General features: G+C 43.2%; 1 protein-coding gene and 1 pseudogene across 3 annotated transcripts; both read right to left on the bottom strand.

Annotated features, from left to right (window-relative positions):
• Positions 1-503: 503 nt before the first annotated feature.
• On the bottom strand, positions 504-5239 carry LOC127138966 (polymeric immunoglobulin receptor). Of its 3 annotated transcripts, XM_051067097.1 has the most exons (9): positions 4708-5239; positions 3353-3643; positions 2700-3023; positions 2524-2577; positions 2260-2445; positions 1821-1850; positions 1554-1640; positions 1360-1415; positions 504-1146 (listed from the first exon to the last, which is right to left on the bottom strand). In XM_051067097.1, exons 1-9 carry the CDS (start codon positions 4754-4756, stop codon positions 1054-1056), a joined length of 1170 nt encoding a protein of 389 aa, XP_050923054.1. In that variant the 5' UTR covers positions 4757-5239; the 3' UTR covers positions 504-1053. The 3 variants fall into 3 exon arrangements, with proteins under 3 accessions (XP_050923054.1, XP_050923053.1, XP_050923055.1); XM_051067096.1 differs by having other exon boundaries at positions 2260-2577; XM_051067098.1 differs by lacking the exon at positions 3353-3643 and having other exon boundaries at positions 2260-2577.
• A 140-nt stretch (positions 5240-5379) lies between these two features.
• LOC108886585 (cullin-associated NEDD8-dissociated protein 1-like) lies at positions 5380-16825 on the bottom strand (annotated as a pseudogene).
• Positions 16826-16888: the final 63 nt, after the last annotated feature.

Below are 16888 nucleotides of genomic sequence, written 5' to 3' on the forward strand. Positions count from 1 at the left end.
ACACCCGTGAGAACTAAAGAGGCCAGTGGAGTAATTTCAGAAAGCATTTCTGTGAAGAGATACTGAGATAACAAGTTAGCAGACAGTTGTGGCTCAGGTAGATACCTATGTAAGGTCTTCCATGGGCGGGGACGGTCACCTGATTCCTCGTCTGGAACTCGATCGTGTTTCGTGATAGGTGCAAACAAAAGGGAGACTAGGGCTGTGGTCGAAATCTCCTTACCTAATCATGAGGTTAAAGAAAGATGTGAAGGATAACAGGGTTAAATTAGTCTTAAAACCCGGAAATAAGAAGCATTTTAGCACCTCGTCCTAAAGTCAGTGGGTTTTTTGAATGTGGTTTGGTTATATGGTTTGACATTTTGTGCTACAACATAAAATATGATAGAAAACATCTCACTTACTCGCTGACATTAGCTTTTTACTTCTGGTGACTGTATTTAGGTTCAAGGGAACCAAGGTGATGCTGACTTCCAGGTTACAAAAATACATCAGCACTGCGCCACTTTTTAAAACCAGCTTTATTTATAACACATGGACGATAAGTACAGTGACACAGAAGATTGAAATGTTGAAATAATACAACAGCATGAAAGGAACCTTCCTAAGCAAAAAAGACTTCAAATAATCCCATGTTCCGTCTCTGAGAAGTAAAAAAACAGATGCCTGAAGCAGAGCAGTATCTGTGATAAGATAGATCAGCCTGTAATATTGATCATGCAGATATATCAGTAGGGCTCTAAAACATATTCAACTAAGCTTTAGGCTTCAGGAGTAAATAATAACACAGGATTCTTCTACTATTTACAGATCAGTGTTAATCCTGTGTCTCCAAGTCACTGGGATTTAAGGCGATGGAGTCCAACATTCAAATATCTTGGTGTATTTCCTGAGTCTGAGCTGGATTTCATTGTAAACACATCAAAAGTGAATGGAACTGAAACCTCGGCCATAGATGTTGGCCGATCCATTCAGTGACCTGTCACACCCTGTGTGGATCCTCATTAACTGTGATTCTCCACTCATTTACTCAGCTTTGACCTTTAATGTCACCTATCTATACTCCACAGTAGTATATTCAGAGGCAGAGGAGTTCGGCCTGGGGATCAGCCCCTCACCACCAACGCTGTCAGAGCTGTTCTGAACCTTTATTTTAAACAGAATTAAATTACAAACAGATTAATATTAATACATTAACACAATCATTCCAGGGCTTCTATATTCACTGGGACATTTGGTGTTATCTGTATTAATGAAACAAGTCCCAGGAGGTCTGTCTTTTGTTTGCAGCCCAAATTCTTAATGAAAGCATATGCATAGTATAAACCTGCACGCTGAGACATACATTTACACACTAACCTCTCTGATGTGCTGTGCTTTGGCTTCATTTCTTGTGTTGTTTAAATCAGAAAATCCTGCGACCAAGTGAAGGAAGAGAAGAAAAAGGAAAATAACAAACAGAGAAACGTTTTACTTGCACCACTTCTCATCAAACTGACACACGGCGGTTTATGTGTGCTTGTTTTGTGTTTTGCAAACTGATAAAAACTTACGTTTGCCAATAAGGACTAAAATTAACACAAGCAGCTGCAGCAAGACGGGCACACAGACAGTCACAATAATGACTGGGTCAAAGCCACCTGCAAGATACACAACCAGCATTGATTAAACACAGTCAACACACATCTTCATCATCCAGAGCTGTCTGTGTTGAGGAATTTTACAGAAACTGAACTGTATTTAAAACATGAGAACATCTTCCTCCTCCCACTGAACTGACTCCTGCAGCAGAAGGTTGAAGATATCAAACATGCTCTCACCATGACTTGGCCCTGGTGTCGATGGTGGCCCTGAAAACAAACACAGAGTGCATTTAAGTTGTACATGAACTTTCATAAATTAATATGGTCTCAACAAGGGACAGAAAATATCAAGTAAACTTTGACTAAACCTAGAAAATAGAAAATACATTTCTTATTTCAACATTTTGAGAAAAACAAAGAAAAACCCTCAAACCCTCATATTCACTTAAGAACAGAGCAATTGTTGATGTTATTAGAAGTAGTAGTGCAAGTTGTACGTGAGTTTTCATGAATTAATGTGGTTTCAACAAGGGACAGAAAATATGAAAAAAATTCTGGATGCTATTGGTAACAAGGCCACAAGTGCAGTGAACAGAAAAACTCAAATTCAGATCAGTCCACCTACAGTCTGAACCAGGGTCAGATAACATCCAGACAATAAATTAACATGACTCACCTACGGTCATCAACAATCTGTTGAAGAACAGGTTGCTGCGTCCTTTGTCAGTGGTTTCTGCTCCACACCAGTATGTCCCAGTGTCGTCTGTTGTTAGGTTTCTCACTGTTATGGTGATGTTTCTCTTCCCTGTGTCGTCCTTCATAGAAAACTTCCCATTGTCCATGTTGGGCTGTGTGGTGCTGACTAGATGTTGACATATAGATGGATCTTCCCCTTTACAAATGAATTTATCAGTGGGAGGATTGTTTGTTTGGTACTTACACCAGTATGAGATATTCTGTCCAACAGTTGGGGATCTTGTGAAGTTTGTAATACCTGTAGACAGACACAGAGGTTAAATAAAACATTAGCTTACTTCTTAAAGTATTTTTCAACATAATTTAGTCATTAATATATGTATGGTCAAACCTCAGAGGCTGCAGATGTTAATTACTCACCTTGAACCTCTAGTTGTATTTTTTTTCGTGCAGCACGGTGATATTTGTCATTTGATTTCACTCCACACCAGTAGACACCAGCATCGTCTGAGGACACGTTACTGATGGAAATGTTGAAGCCCCTTTTAGTGCCTGTGAGAGTGAACCTCTTGTTTAAACTTTTAGAAGATTCTGTTGATAATATTTCCTCACAGATGCCATTTGTGTCTTTGCAGAAAAACTTGAGTCTGGACTTGTCTTTATTTTCTGGGTAATCACAGATGATGGTGGTTTTAGCTGTTCTGTACGCAGTTTGATTAAATGGTTCCTGGCAGCCGTTCTTTCCTAAAGATAAAAACAAAGATAAAAGATGAAAGTATGTAAGTGAGAGGGGGTAACGGTGTAATGAGTCTGACACTGAAATTGAAACTACAGTATGAGCTTCTACAATCTCGTATCACAATGCAGGAAGACAGAGCTGTGGTACAACCCCCCACTTCCACAGAATTAATGCAACAACAAGAGGCGCCAACGTGACACCAAAAAAAATAACACAGAAGTTGTAACAGATATGTATGCTGTAGCAGATAATACATGAAACTTTCCTCTTGTAATATATAAGCAGCACTTTTTTGATAGAATGATTCACAGATAAATGAACTGAAATATCTTACCATCTGTTAAATTCACTTTCACAGAATAAGTTTGTCTTGTGTCAGGTTTACAGCTGTATTTCCAAGCATCCTTTACACTAAGTTGTTTGATAACCAACAACTTCACTTTCTTATTTTTGGTGTCATTGTACAGATGAAATCTGCCATCCCATCCCTTACTTCTGTCTTCAGTGGTCAGATGAGGGGATTCAATCACAAAACTTTGATTTTGTCCTGTTGTTGTAGAATAATTACACATGAATTCAATCCATCCTCCTGCACATCCCCTCAGTTCAGACGTGGCCTCACATCCTGTAGAGAAGATAAAGAGAAAAGTTCACATCATGTTAGATACTGAAACAATCTCAGCTGCTGCAGTGATCTGAATTAATACATTTTATTTATTTTTTATTTCATCAGAGAAAGAGAGACCTGAGAACAACAAAGTATCCATGATCAGACAAATACGCAACTATAAGAAACAACTTATAAAGATAATTACAAAAGTGATAAAAACACATCAGATGATAAAGTTTTAAAATCTCCAGGGCGAATGAAAGAGTCATTTACACAACATACAACGTCCACTGTGTAGCTCAATCAGTGGGTAATATTTCATGAATCAGCAGAGCTCTGAGATGAATATATTAATTATCAGTAACAGAGGATTCATCTTCTGAAAAACACCTCCTGCTGTTATTTTCCTCTTTGAGACAGTTTGAACCAATGTTCAGTGTTGGTTAATAACCTCTCAGTATTTATCAGCAGGTTGTCGTTCAAACCAAGGTTTTTGAGAGTAAAATCTAACACTTGGGTGGGTTTTTTAAAAAACAGGAAAAGTTTGTAATAATAAGCCTCACAAACACCCAGCTATATATTAATTTATTTAGGTATTTTTCATTTTCAATAATGCTACGGCAGCAGGAAATATTTTCAGAGCTTAAAATGGCGGCCAAAAGAAGCTGTAATATCATAGATTTTTACTGTTGCTTGTTGTCGACTTTTAAGACCAAGCAGCACAAAAATAAGTCTGAATTCTTGTTGTGTCCTCGATGAATATCAGCAACCCATGTTTATGTGCTAACTATCGAGAAAAATGCAATATAGATCAATTAAAAAATCCTCACTTCCTGTTTTCAGTAACAGGCTGCAGGTTGTATCAGATGTAAAACCTCAGCTCTGATACATGATCACATGAAATCACAAATATCATCTTTGTCCCTGAGCATTTTTAGCTGGAAACTAAAACCTTTTATTAACAGTTGTATCACTGTTGTGTTTAACATCTGTATTAAATTGAGTGATAAATGCAGTTGACTTTTTTTGACCCTGTGAAATCAGTAATATCAGTAATCAGACAGTAGTCTTGTTTTTACCTGTCAGCAGTGAGAGGACAAGTAGAAGAAAACTCCTCATCTTGTTCATCTTGGTGCTGAAGTCCTGAGAGAGACAGTTTAACTCAAGTTGTTCTCATCAGCTCCTCTTTACTTTTGTTGGTTGATCTCCAGTGGGTTTCTATTTTAGGAAACCCAGCCCCTTCTATTCTTCTTCCTTTTTTTTTTTTCTTTCTCTTTCCTTCACTCTCACTGAGTCTTTGCACATTACAATATAAAGTCTTCTCTCTCACCCGGGAGAGTTATTGAACATAACATCTTGATCAGCAGATTACACAGTATTAAGAACTCGTTTAACAGGTTTTCCCTGACATTTATAAGGCTTTGATACTGCAGCAATAACGTCATCGTCACTGACAAAATGGCGACCACTGAGCTCCTTCTTCATCTTGGGGAGGAGGTCGTAGTCTGAGGTGAACATCAGGTGAACAGGGTGGGTTCAGATCCACATTCAGTGGACAACTGCACAAAGGCCGATGTTCCTGTGTCCTGTGGTTAACTTGTTTCTTAAATATCGCTGCACTCTGTTTCATCACCATGTGATTTTCTGCACTGATAATAAGTGGTTCTGACTTCCTCAGTAAAAGACAGAGGCGGATTTTACGCTACATCTCAAACAAATCCATCAGATTAGACACAAACTGCACCGAGATGTTCAGAGTGTCACTTCCACTTTATTTCATGTGAACTAAATTAAACCCAGGTCTCACTGACAGAGACACAAGTTCATTAAAGGGAATTCAAACTAAAAAGCCTGAAGCTCAGTTGGACAATATGTCACTTTCAAAATAAAGCTGTGCTGTTATAACAAATCTGACCAGTGCTTTAATCTACTGTATCTATTAAAAAAACATCGTAATAAAACCTCTCTCTCCGTCGTCCAGCGTCTAGCTCATGTCCATGCTCTCTGCAGGTCCTAAGCCTCCCTCCCCTCCCTGGACGCTCTGGTAGATGGACGCCATGTCAGCGTTGGTTCTGATCTGGTTGGCGAAGTCGGCCATGCTGGGGCTCCTCTCCACCTCGGGCACGGCCAGCAGGGCGGCGACGGCGCGCATGGCCGAACGCCGCAGCTCCTCCTGCTTCTCAAACTCCTGCTTCACAGAGCCGGCCTTCACCTGCGGGCGGATGAAGAGATCAATAGGCTTTGCTTTGTGCACATGAAAACCACTCAGGGCCAAACAGAATGAATTACCACTCCTGGCTGCAGAGGGCGCTGCTGCTCAGCAAAGTTACATTTTGCTGCTTTAAATAAAGAGGAAAGAAAACCTGTCAACTAGTTAGCCAGGCATGCTAACACTGGTAGCCTGTGTTAGAGCAGACATCCGTCATAATTTTGCTTTTGTGTCTTTGATTTGACATTTGCTGTTTGTGGGGGAAAGGAAATGGTTTATTATGAAACTGGTGATGAGAGGCTCCAAAATGTCCGTTCACTGAGTCAACAACTTTGTGCACAGAGCTGTGTCAAAATCTGAAGAGGGTTAACAAAGGAGGTAGATTTTTGTTGTTTAAAGGACCGAAAATGTAAAATCAGTTATGTCATATATTCATAAGTTTGTTTTAATTAGTGTTTAATCGCCTGAAACTAAGAATCGTTGTGAATGAGATCTTTATATCTACACATGGAGTGGGTCTGCCATGTTTCTACAGTAGCCCAGAAAGGACAAACCAAACCCTGGCTCCGGAGAGGAGCTTTCACTTTCTTCTCCGACACACTCAGAAAGGGAGGGATGTTCATGTGGTTGTAATCTGTAAACTCACCACCAGGTGTCACTAAATCCTTCACACTGGTCCTTTAAAGTTTCTGTTAACAGCAGCAAAACAGTCTTTATTTAAAACCTGTTTAAAACAAGTTGTGTCTGTGGAGCCCTGTGGACTTACAGCTGGGTTTCACTGGCGCCCAAACTATTATACACTTTAGCTTCAATTCACAACAAAACAGAAGTCCAGCCTCCATATTCAGGCGACTGGAGTCTCATGAAAAAATTTCACTCAGGGATCAAATTTGACCAGGGGTGGTCCTGAACGCCATATCGGAGTAAACACTGTGTGTGTGTGTGTGTGTTTTAGTACCTTGGTGGTGCAGGTAGCTTTAAGAGGCTCCACCAGTCTGTCCAGTCTCTGGAGAACAGCAGCAGGACACAGGGAGACCAGTCTGGCCAGCATCAGGAAGGTCAGCATCTACAGCACCAACACAAGCATGTATCAGCATCTACATGAATCATTTAAGACGAGAAATATGTGGTGCAGTTGTGCAAAACTTGAGCTGGTGGGGGTTTGTTTTCCCACCCACCCTGATATCATAGTGGTCTTTGAGTCCTTCCTCTACATGATCCAGGAACTGCAGGACGTCCAGCCCCTCCAGGCAGCTGTCCAGCAGAGTGTACATGCACTCGAACGCAGCTTTACGCACGTCCAGACCATCGTCCACCGTGTGTTTGAACGGACCCATCTCCACCTGCGGCACGCAAACATTTAAACACCTGCACACAGAGCTTTGAAACACCACCACACCTCACACCTGCAGCTCCCCAACCGGCCGACCCACCTCTCTGATGAGGTCCTTCCTGATCTGGGTCTCCTTGTAGAGGTGAGGCAGCACCGTTCCCAGGAGGCCGCGGATCAGAGATGGTTTGTTATGAGCCGCGGAGTTGAACATCACCAACGCGACACGACGCACATTGATGTCGTTGTCCTGCAGGGTCTTCAGGAAGTCACCTGTCAAACAGAGAGTCATCTTAAACAAGTCAGCTGTTACTGAGCTGCTTTCTGTTACTGACGTTTTTAAAAATATTTTCTGACATTTTACAAACCAAATAATTCATCAAATAATCCTCAGATTTACTGTTGCAGCCCTAAAATGAGTTTGTCCTCTGAAAGAGTGTGTTTGTGTTTGTGTCTCACCGATGCAGTCTTTGAGCAGTGAATCTATGGGAGCAGGTTGGTCGACAATAGTGAACTTGATCGCCGTCACCACTGTGCTGCGAGCCAGAGGAGAACCTGTGAGGGAGGAGGGGAGGTAAAGTGCAAGGTCACAGTCTCCTCCTGTTAATTAAAGAACCTTTGTTGAATGAAAGTAAAGCTATAACAGTTCATATGTGATTATTCAGTGTGATAAACTCTCCCTTTATTTGTTAGAAAACCAGACTGGACACATGGAAAGACTTCAGCAGCAAAATGATTCCACTGATCTATAAAAAATCTATTGCTCTTTATTATTTGTCACTTTATTGTAAACTCTTTTGTCCACATCAGGATCCTGTAGGAATGATGATGCTAGTAGTTTTCACCTGAAGAAAAGGCACAAAGATATCTTTGTTTTTCAGCGTATTTCAATGTATGTTCTGTCACCAAAACACAAAACTGACTCAATGTGAAACACACTGCTATAAACAGTGAAATTAGCAGAGTGTTCACTACTACTGATGTGAGTGGCAGCCATCTTGAATTCTTATCTCAGGATTTTTCAGACTTTCCGAGTTGGAAATCTGACGTCAGGGGACGCTGCAGTCGAAACGTCCAACTACCATCAAACTGCTCGTCTCTCTTCAGCACTTTTGAATCTCAAAACTTTTTGGTCAACAGTTTTGGTCTTAACTGTTCAACCGTCACTGGAGGAAACTGTCCTGATAAAAAACTGTTAACAAACCAAACGTCATGACAACCTGACCAGCATCTGCACAGATATTTTGCTCTGGATGAGGAGCAGTGTACCAGCTTTCAGCTGCTGTTTGAGTCTGGGTAACAGCTGTGCAGGGTTGACTAAGGTCAGTTTTCCCAGACATTCAGCCACCAGGTTCCTGGTCCCCTCCTCCTGACACTCGCAGTTCTGAAACAGCAGAGCCCAGATCGACTCGACGTGGGGCGAGAGACTAGAGGCTGGACAGGCACTGGACAGAGAGAGAGAGTTTCATGATGAAAAACATTGGTTTTATTAACTTAAATAATGAAGAGAAAGAGCTGCAGGAATCAAATCCCCAACTCAAAATTATCCTCTGCTTCCTCCATAAAAAAAAAAAAAACTTTAACCTGCAATACATGTTTTGGCCAACTGGTGGCAGCAGAAACAACCTGAAAAAGAGAGGAAGACTGATGACGAACACAAACTCATGAACACACACCTGATGACTTCTTTGAGCGAGTGTAGCAGCAGGTATTGTCTCCGCGGCTGGGAGGAGATTTCCTTCAGCAGGAAGGGCAGGAAGTCGTTCAGGCTGCCGACCGCCATGCTGCCTAAAGCGCAGGAGGCCGCCGTCTTCACCTGAAAATATACAGCGAATAAACTATTGTGTGAAGTCGTCACCTGCATTCACAGAGGAGAACGTCGAGCTGAACAAACCTGCTCGGTACAAACAGTGTGTCGTCGTTCCTCATGTGGTCACAAGCCAGAGAAACCTCCGCTCATGCATCCATAATTAATTATTAATTAGCAGTAAAGGTAAAAAACCCAAAGAACAAATCAATAAACATGAGACTTTGTAAGAAGGAAAGTAAAATAAAACTGGAAGAAAAGTTGGTTTGAAATGTTAAAACAAGACAAAAAAACTCAACTGAAACTTCCATGACGTCTGAGTTTTACCCGTGTGTCTTACCTCCTCACTGGTGGAGGTGAAGGCCTCCAGGATGACTCCCTGCACCTCCTTACTTCCTCCCAGACTGCCGCTCCTCCCCACCTCCCCGAGACACAGCAGAGCCAGGACACGAGCAGACTCAGGAGAGCCGGGACTCTTCACCTGAGGAGGAGGAAAAATACTGTGACACACCGAGTACAGGAGAGCAGAGGAGGAGACATGAGGCTGTAGTAACACAGCACACCTCCTGTATGAGGCCGGCCACGGTGCCCGGTGTCTCTTTGGGGCAGGCGGAGGACAGAGCGGCCACACAGCGAGCGACAGAGTGGATGGACTGTCTGTGGACGCCGCCGCCGTCTGCTGAGGACGGAGAGCTGTGAAACGGCTCGGTGAGAGACTTCAACAGCTGACTGGAGCAGAGCAGAGGAGAGGAGGAGATAATTAATTTATTTATTTATGTTTAATGTGTAAAATCTGTGACTGTTTCATCAGCACCAGACTCCATTGACAAAAACAGGAATTTTACTGAGCAGAGCACAAGAACTGTTGGAATACCACTGCCTCCATCTGTTAGTTTGTTTGTGTTCTTGTTTGACTTTCAGTGGAGGAAGAAGTAATCAGTTACTTTACTTAAGTAAAAGTTCCACACAATAACACAAACTAACAAACAGATGGAGGCAGTAGTATCCCAGCAGCTCCCTGTGTTCTGTTCTGTGAAATTCCTGTTTCTGTCAAAGGAGTCTGGTGCTGATAAATAGTGATGTTTCTGGTTAAACAAAAAGGATCTTCCTCTTTAATAAAAAGCTCTGTCTCAGTAGGAATCCTATCATAATGTTGTCAGACACTTTTAATAACAGCAATACAATGTATATTCAAAAACATAAGAAAATAAAGTTATCCTTAAGAGTTATCCTTTAAGACAATTTAGAATCAGCTGGGCTTTAATTTCTTACTTTCATACACTTGAAAATTGACGTATGAGCATCTCAATCTCAAATCAGAGTCTGTAAAAGCTTAACTATGCAGCTGTTGTTCCATTTTTTTTGTCTTATATCAGGCTTCTAATCATTTCATCATTAATTCAAACTCTGTGGGTTTTGGGAAGTTTAAGTAAGAAGTGGTTATCTGCAGCTTCCATCCAAAAACATCAGATTCATATCAGCATTAAACCTCCTCATCTGGGCCTAAACCACCACACCTCACCCTCTCTCTCTCTGTTGTACCTGTAGCCCAGGTTACTGGTTTTGGACAGCACCAGAGCCTGCATGAAGTCCAGTATGGCTGCCAGCGCTCCGCCCTGCAGCAGCGGAGAGTGGACGAGCCTGAAGACTCCCGACAGCACAGAGGAGCTGATCTTAGCCAGAGAGGAGGGGCAGGCTTTGGCCATGCAGGTCAGCAAGGTGACGGACACCTGAGCAGAGACAAACTGCATGTTTACTACAACAGGTTATGTCATGGAAACTCCACATATTTTGGTGCAATCTGCTTCATCATGCTGTCATTTAACATTTTGGCCTAAAGGTTCCACTTTTTCAGTGTTTTATTTGAAGTTTAGATATAAATAAGAAGATATATTTGTGGGCTTTAAGGACCAAAAAGATAGTATAGTTTTAAATCAAGAAAAAAGAAGAGCAGGGCGTCTCTGAGCCTCTGTTCTGATTGGCCGACTGTTTGTGATGGAAAATGTGAAGCAGTCAGCGACGAACAGACGTCAAATTTACACCCTGTTTACACGACAGCAGTTTGCTTTTTGCTGTTATGAGTATTTTCACACAGAATGGAAATATAATGCAGTGAACAAGCGACAGTTTTGTAGTTTCTACGTGATGACGCCTTTTAATCTGTTGTTGTTGTTGTTGTTGTTGTTGTGTTCAGTGTTTTCCCTTCCGACCTGGGACACGTGCATGTCGGCCTCATCCACCAGAGCAGGAAGTTCGCTCAGCACGGGCTCCAGAGCTGCGGGTTTAATGGCGGCGGCGTGATGAGTGACGAGAGCGGTGAGACAGGCGAGCGTGCCGAGCTTCAGAGCCCGCTGGTTCTTCCTCAAGAAAGATCCCAGCACGGACAGAGTCTCAGACAAGATGGACGACAAGTCGATCTGGACGAGGAGATGAAGGGAAGTTAGTGTCATGTTTCCATCTCGATTTTTACCTTTAAATACTTCCTGTTTCGTAAACGACCTTTATCGGGGAGGCGGCGATGAGCGTGATGGTCCGAACTGTTGTTAGTCTTGTGATCTCATTCTTTAGTCTCTCCAGGAAGATCGCCAAAACCCCCTGCAGCTCCGCCCCAGATGGTCGCCAAGGTGACACACCATGTGACCCATGCAGGAAATAGCCCTTTCTTTCACTTCCTGGTCGATGTCTGTCGCTTTGAGCCTCTTCAGGGTCACAGAAAACACCTCGGAGACACAAAATGAAACAGGAAAGTAAAGAGCAGAGAGAAAATAAACCGTCACAGATCAGGAGGAGGAAACCCGAGCCGTCGTACCTGTCTGACAAACGGTTTGGGGTCGAATCCTCCAGCGGTGGCGGTCTGTCCCTGCGGCCTCATCACCCTGACGAGCTGCTGAGTGACCAGCAGAGCCTCCGACGTGATCTTATAGAAGGAGTCTTCGACGCACGCCACCACCGGGGGCAGCAGCACCTGCAGAGACCACAGCAGTCCTCATCATGTTGAGAGACACAAAACCAGGAAGTAAGTTAGCATGTTAGCACTTCCTGTTCCCTCGCCCCAAAGTCAATGGGTTTTTGGTTTGATATCTGATGTTTGAAGCTGTAATGTGTCTTTAAAAAGGCGGTTGCTAACGAGTGTCTAAATGAGACTACAGCTTAGTGGTGGAGACGATAACGTCATGTGACCGTGGTGTAGTTAGCTTATCAGCTTTTTATCTTGCTGATTAAAACATTTAAAGATCAGAAACTTTAGTTTATTTTCTGCAATAATCTAAAAACCAATGAAAAAATCTCTTTTTGCTTTTTGTTGAGGGAATCAGGGTGATGCTAACTTCAGGGTTGGACAACAAAAACTCGTCATCCCTGCAGGACAATTCAAACATCCTGAGTCAACGTTATGAAAAGAGGCTTGAAGAACCTGCATGTGTGGCTGAAAGGCTTGAGGAGGGTGGGAGAGGAGGAGGACATGGAAGAAGGAGAGAGCATCGATCCTCATGTTGGAGGAGGTGGACTTGTCTGTCAGGGAGAAGACTATGCCTGGAGGGGGAGGAGGGAGGAGGAGGGAGGGGGGAGGTAAAGGTGGAATAAAGGAGAGAGCAGGAGGAGAAAATGAAGTAGATGTTGGGAGGTTTTTAAATGATCAAAGAATAAAAAAGGGGAAGGGAAGCGTAAAATTAAAGTAAGTGTGTGTGTGTGTGTGTGTGTGTGTGTGTGGTGTGTGTGTGTGTGTGTTGTACCAGGTATCAGAGCAGGTATGTGCGGCTCCAGGGCTCCAGGTAAAGTGTGGCTGAGCTCGGTGAGGAGACAGAAGCAGCCCTGCCGAGACTTGATGCTCTTCTCCTTCAGCTGTCGGTGGAGAGCCTTCACTATCAGCGGCACCTGGTCAGGACAATAACACACACACCACACACACACACACACACACACACACACACACACACACACACACACACCGAGCTGCTGTGTCACTCACACACTATCCACTCACTGGTCACTTTATTTAGAGTAGAAATAGACGACTGATCATGTGAATCCTCCTCTACCTGTTTCTTCAACATGGCGACCGCCGGCTCCTCCTCCTCCCCCCTGCCTGACCCCGGGTCTGACCCGGGCGGCCACGACGAGGCCGTGGTGACTCGACCCCACTCTCGTTTGCCTCAGCAGCGTCGAAAACGCGGCAAAGACGTCCGCCCTCACGTTCTCCTCGCGCTCCTTGAACCTGGCGAGCAGAGCCGGGCAGACGGAGGAGTAGAAGGAGAGGAGGAGGTCCCGGCGCGTCCCGATCAACGCCTCCAGACATTTGATGGAGGAGCGCCGCACCTTCCAGCTCATGTCGTCGTCGTCGCTGTACTCGTCGTCTGATTCTGGAGTCATGAGATAAGAAATTATAAATTATTTTTAAAGTCGTATAAATTAATATTATTATTATAAAAACAAACAGAGGGAACCTTCATCGAGCCCGTCCTCTATGTCCATGCTGTCTTCCTCCTCCTCCTCATCGTCGTCGTAGTTGTAGTTAGGGTCAAAGGTCATGAACTTAAGACAAAGTTTAGTCACCGTGGCGACATGGGGGCGACATCTCCTTAGGACACCTGTCAATCAACGGAGAAGTGACAGACAGAGGACAACAGGAAGTGTGTGTAGGTGTGTGTAGGTGTGTGTAGGTGTGTGTAGGTGTGTGTGTACCTGCGTATAAAGGCTTCGAAGGCCTGGAAACAGTACTCTCTCAGCTCGTCGTCCTCCACGCCGGGTGAACTTGACGACCATGGGGATCAGCTTCTCTAAGTGTTCACCTGCAGAACACACACACACACATATAAAACACCAACAACATGAGTACACAGTTCAAAATGGCGGCTCTCTCCTCTCCCAGTCTCAGACAGGAACAGGTCTCACCCACTCGATGGCCGCCCTGACGGCTGATGGTCGCCAGGCACTGGATGTACGTCCTGGTTACCGAGGTGGGCGGGCCCTTCGCCAGCTCCGTCAACAGGTGCTCGGTGAGCTGGGAGAAGAGGGCGGGGCTGCAGCAGGGCACCAGGTGACCCAGAGGCCAAGATGGAGCGCTTCCTCCGCCATTCTGGGACTGGTTAACTGGTGGAGCGTGGGGGTGAAGATAGATGAGGGAAGGATGGATGGAGGGAAGTGACAAAATAAAAATATGATAAAATAAAATGAAAGCAGCGACAGCCTAGAGACAACATGCCAAATGACCAAAGATGAGTTTGAGAAAGACAAAAAACAACAAAAGAAAAGTCACTCAGAGGGATCCACTACAATTTTGGATAATTCTGGTATTTTTAATCCTTTTTTAGACCTTTTTATTAAAGTGCAAGAAACCAGAAACATCACTGTCTACCAGTACCAGACTCCATTGACAAAAACTGCGATTTTAAAACAAGCAGAACACAGGAGCAGCCTGGAAATCTGTTGCCTTGATTTGTTAGTGCGTTTGTGTTACTGTGTGGTAATTTTACTTAATGTAAGTATCGGATACTTCTACCACCACTGGAACTCACACAATAACACAAACAACCAACAGATGGAGGCAGCGGATTTCCAGCAGCTCCTGTGTTCTGCTGGTCTAAAACCGCTGTTTTTGTCTAATGGAGTCTGGTACTGATAAATAGTGATGTTCCAGTTATATATGACCACTACAGTTATTTCTACCAGTTACAGCCTGTGTGTTTCTTACCTGAGGGAGGAGGCTGCGAGAGCAGAGAGCTGTGAAAACCGACCAGGGCACCGCTCAGCCTGCAGGAAAAATAAAAACGCAACAATTAGCACTTACATCAACTCAGTGGGTCAAATTTCACAGTTGAGATATTTTACTTTCAGTTTTCTAATGTTTCTGTTGTCACCTTCCCAACATGTCCGACAGGATGTCCAGAGCCTCCAGCTGAACCGACACGTCCTCCTGTTTCCCCATGGCACCGATCAGCTGGCGAGGGTGATCTTCTTACAAACGCTGGCCGTCAGGATTCAAACCTGGAAACACACGGCACAAGAAACCAAAACAAAAATGTCATTATTATTTTTGTTCCCAGTTTGTGGCCCAGTTCAGGCTGTGCTGCCTTCAAGCGCCGCCCAAAAATGACAGGATAATTACATGTGAACTTAACAGGACATAAAAATAAAACAGTGCTGAAGCCATGCAGAAGTCCATAGAGAAAACGACAGATTTTAGAGATGTGTGGTTTTGTGTTTGGTGCCACCTGATGAAAGACAGCGGCAGCTCGGCGATCACCGTCTTCAGTCCCATGCTGGAAATGTCTCTCAGCTGCTCCTTATCGGACACCATGTTTGAACACAGAGTGTCCACCATCGTCTCCACCTGAGGTTCCTTCACTTTACTCACCAAAGGCGCCAGGCTGAAAATCAAACACACCCACAGTAGAACCTCATTGATGTCTGGTAACAGTTATATTGTTTAGGCTGGTTCTTGTGCAGCAGCTTGATATTTTTTACCATTTCACAGCCAGGTTCTGCACCTCCCCGTTCTTGTCCTCCAGCAGTTTGAGCAGCATCGTCACCACCTTCCTCTCGCTGTCCTCGTCCAGTTTGATGCTGTCCTTCTGCAGCTCCAGCATCAGGTCGTATGAACTGGACACAAACGCAACAAACACACACACAAACAAGGACAGAACAAACAAAACAAGAGCAAGATTCAGATCTGTAATATCATGCTACTTATAGACACTCTTATCTCACCACACACAATCACACACTTCCTCAAATGTGGTTAAAAGTCGAGGTGCAATCATCAGTCGAGCAACTGTCATAATTGGTCTGTTTTTATGAACAATTAACTGTTTTAAAAGCTACAGATTTGCTTTAATATCTACTTTAATATCTGTGAGTTTTGGACAAATCAAGACATTTGAAAATGTCATTTGGTCTGTGGCATTTTTCACTTGTTTCCAGGCATTTTATACTGTTACATCTTAACAAACAGACATAAAACATACACTGATATCATTCAGTGTGATTTAAGCTTCCAGAAGATAACATTATCTCCTTTGTTCATCGTGAATAAACGCCCATAAATCCACTTTGAAATCGTAGAAAAAAGACGCTTCAGAACTTACCTGAGAATTATCATATTTTTCAGTTTTCTTCAGTATCACAGTTAAACAATGATAGTTGTCTATACATCCATGGTATATTACAAACAGGAACTACTAAAAAATAATTCGGCATAAATTTAATGGTGCCAAGTCTGTCAAAATGTAAATAAACAGAGGCTAACATCGGACTACCAGCTAACATAGTAATCAAATATTAGATTAGCTTAAAGAAGTTTTTATTCTCACACAAGGAGAATTTTATGCTTTATCATAAATGTACATATATTTGGATTATTGGTTGATAAAATATATGTCACTTTGATCTGTGGGAAATATAACAGGTATTTTTCACCATTTTTCGGCATTTTATCCAGAAGAAAAAACGATGAAACTGCGAATTAATCGCTAATTAAAATAATATTTAGTTGCAGTCCTGACTAAAAGACTCCCAGAGTCATTTTGTCGCGTCTCTCTCAATAAAATGGATCAATTTCTCATAGAAACTGAGAAAGAAATGTCGGTTGTGTTGTAAAATGATACACACACATAGTGACTCAGTGAATGAGTCAGGACCAGAAAGTGTCATCTCACTGTCAGACAAACACTGACCGTTTCTTACCTAAAGTCTTTGTCAGTGGATGTCATTTTCTCCAACAGGTTGGAGATATGATAAGACACATTCGACATCTCGGTACTTTGACAGCTGACACCGGCGAAAAGAAACTTTTTCTGCGGTTGAATAAACTCAGAAAACTCGGGCGACAGATTTAACCCGACAACATGGCGAGGCTGGAGGGACAGAGGGAGGCAACACGCGATCAGCACCGGTGGAGGGAACATGATACTGGGTGAG

Source organism: Lates calcarifer, unplaced genomic scaffold, assembly GCF_001640805.2.
Source record: "Lates calcarifer isolate ASB-BC8 unplaced genomic scaffold, TLL_Latcal_v3 _unitig_1132_quiver_1016, whole genome shotgun sequence".
In the NCBI taxonomy this organism is placed as follows: domain Eukaryota; kingdom Metazoa; phylum Chordata; class Actinopteri; family Centropomidae; genus Lates; species Lates calcarifer.

Coding starts and splice junctions, on each gene's coding strand:
- LOC127138966 (XM_051067096.1), bottom strand. CDS start 4,756: ATGAACAAGATGAGGAGTTTTCTTCTACTTGTCCTCTCACTGCTGACA. Junction 3,024..3,352: donor GAAAGTGAATTTAACAGATG/GTAAGATATTTC, acceptor TTTTATCTTTAG/GAAAGAACGGCTGCCAGGAA. Junction 1,851..2,259: donor CAGATTGTTGATGACCGTAG/GTGAGTCATGTT, acceptor GTTTGTTTTCAG/GGCCACCATCGACACCAGGG.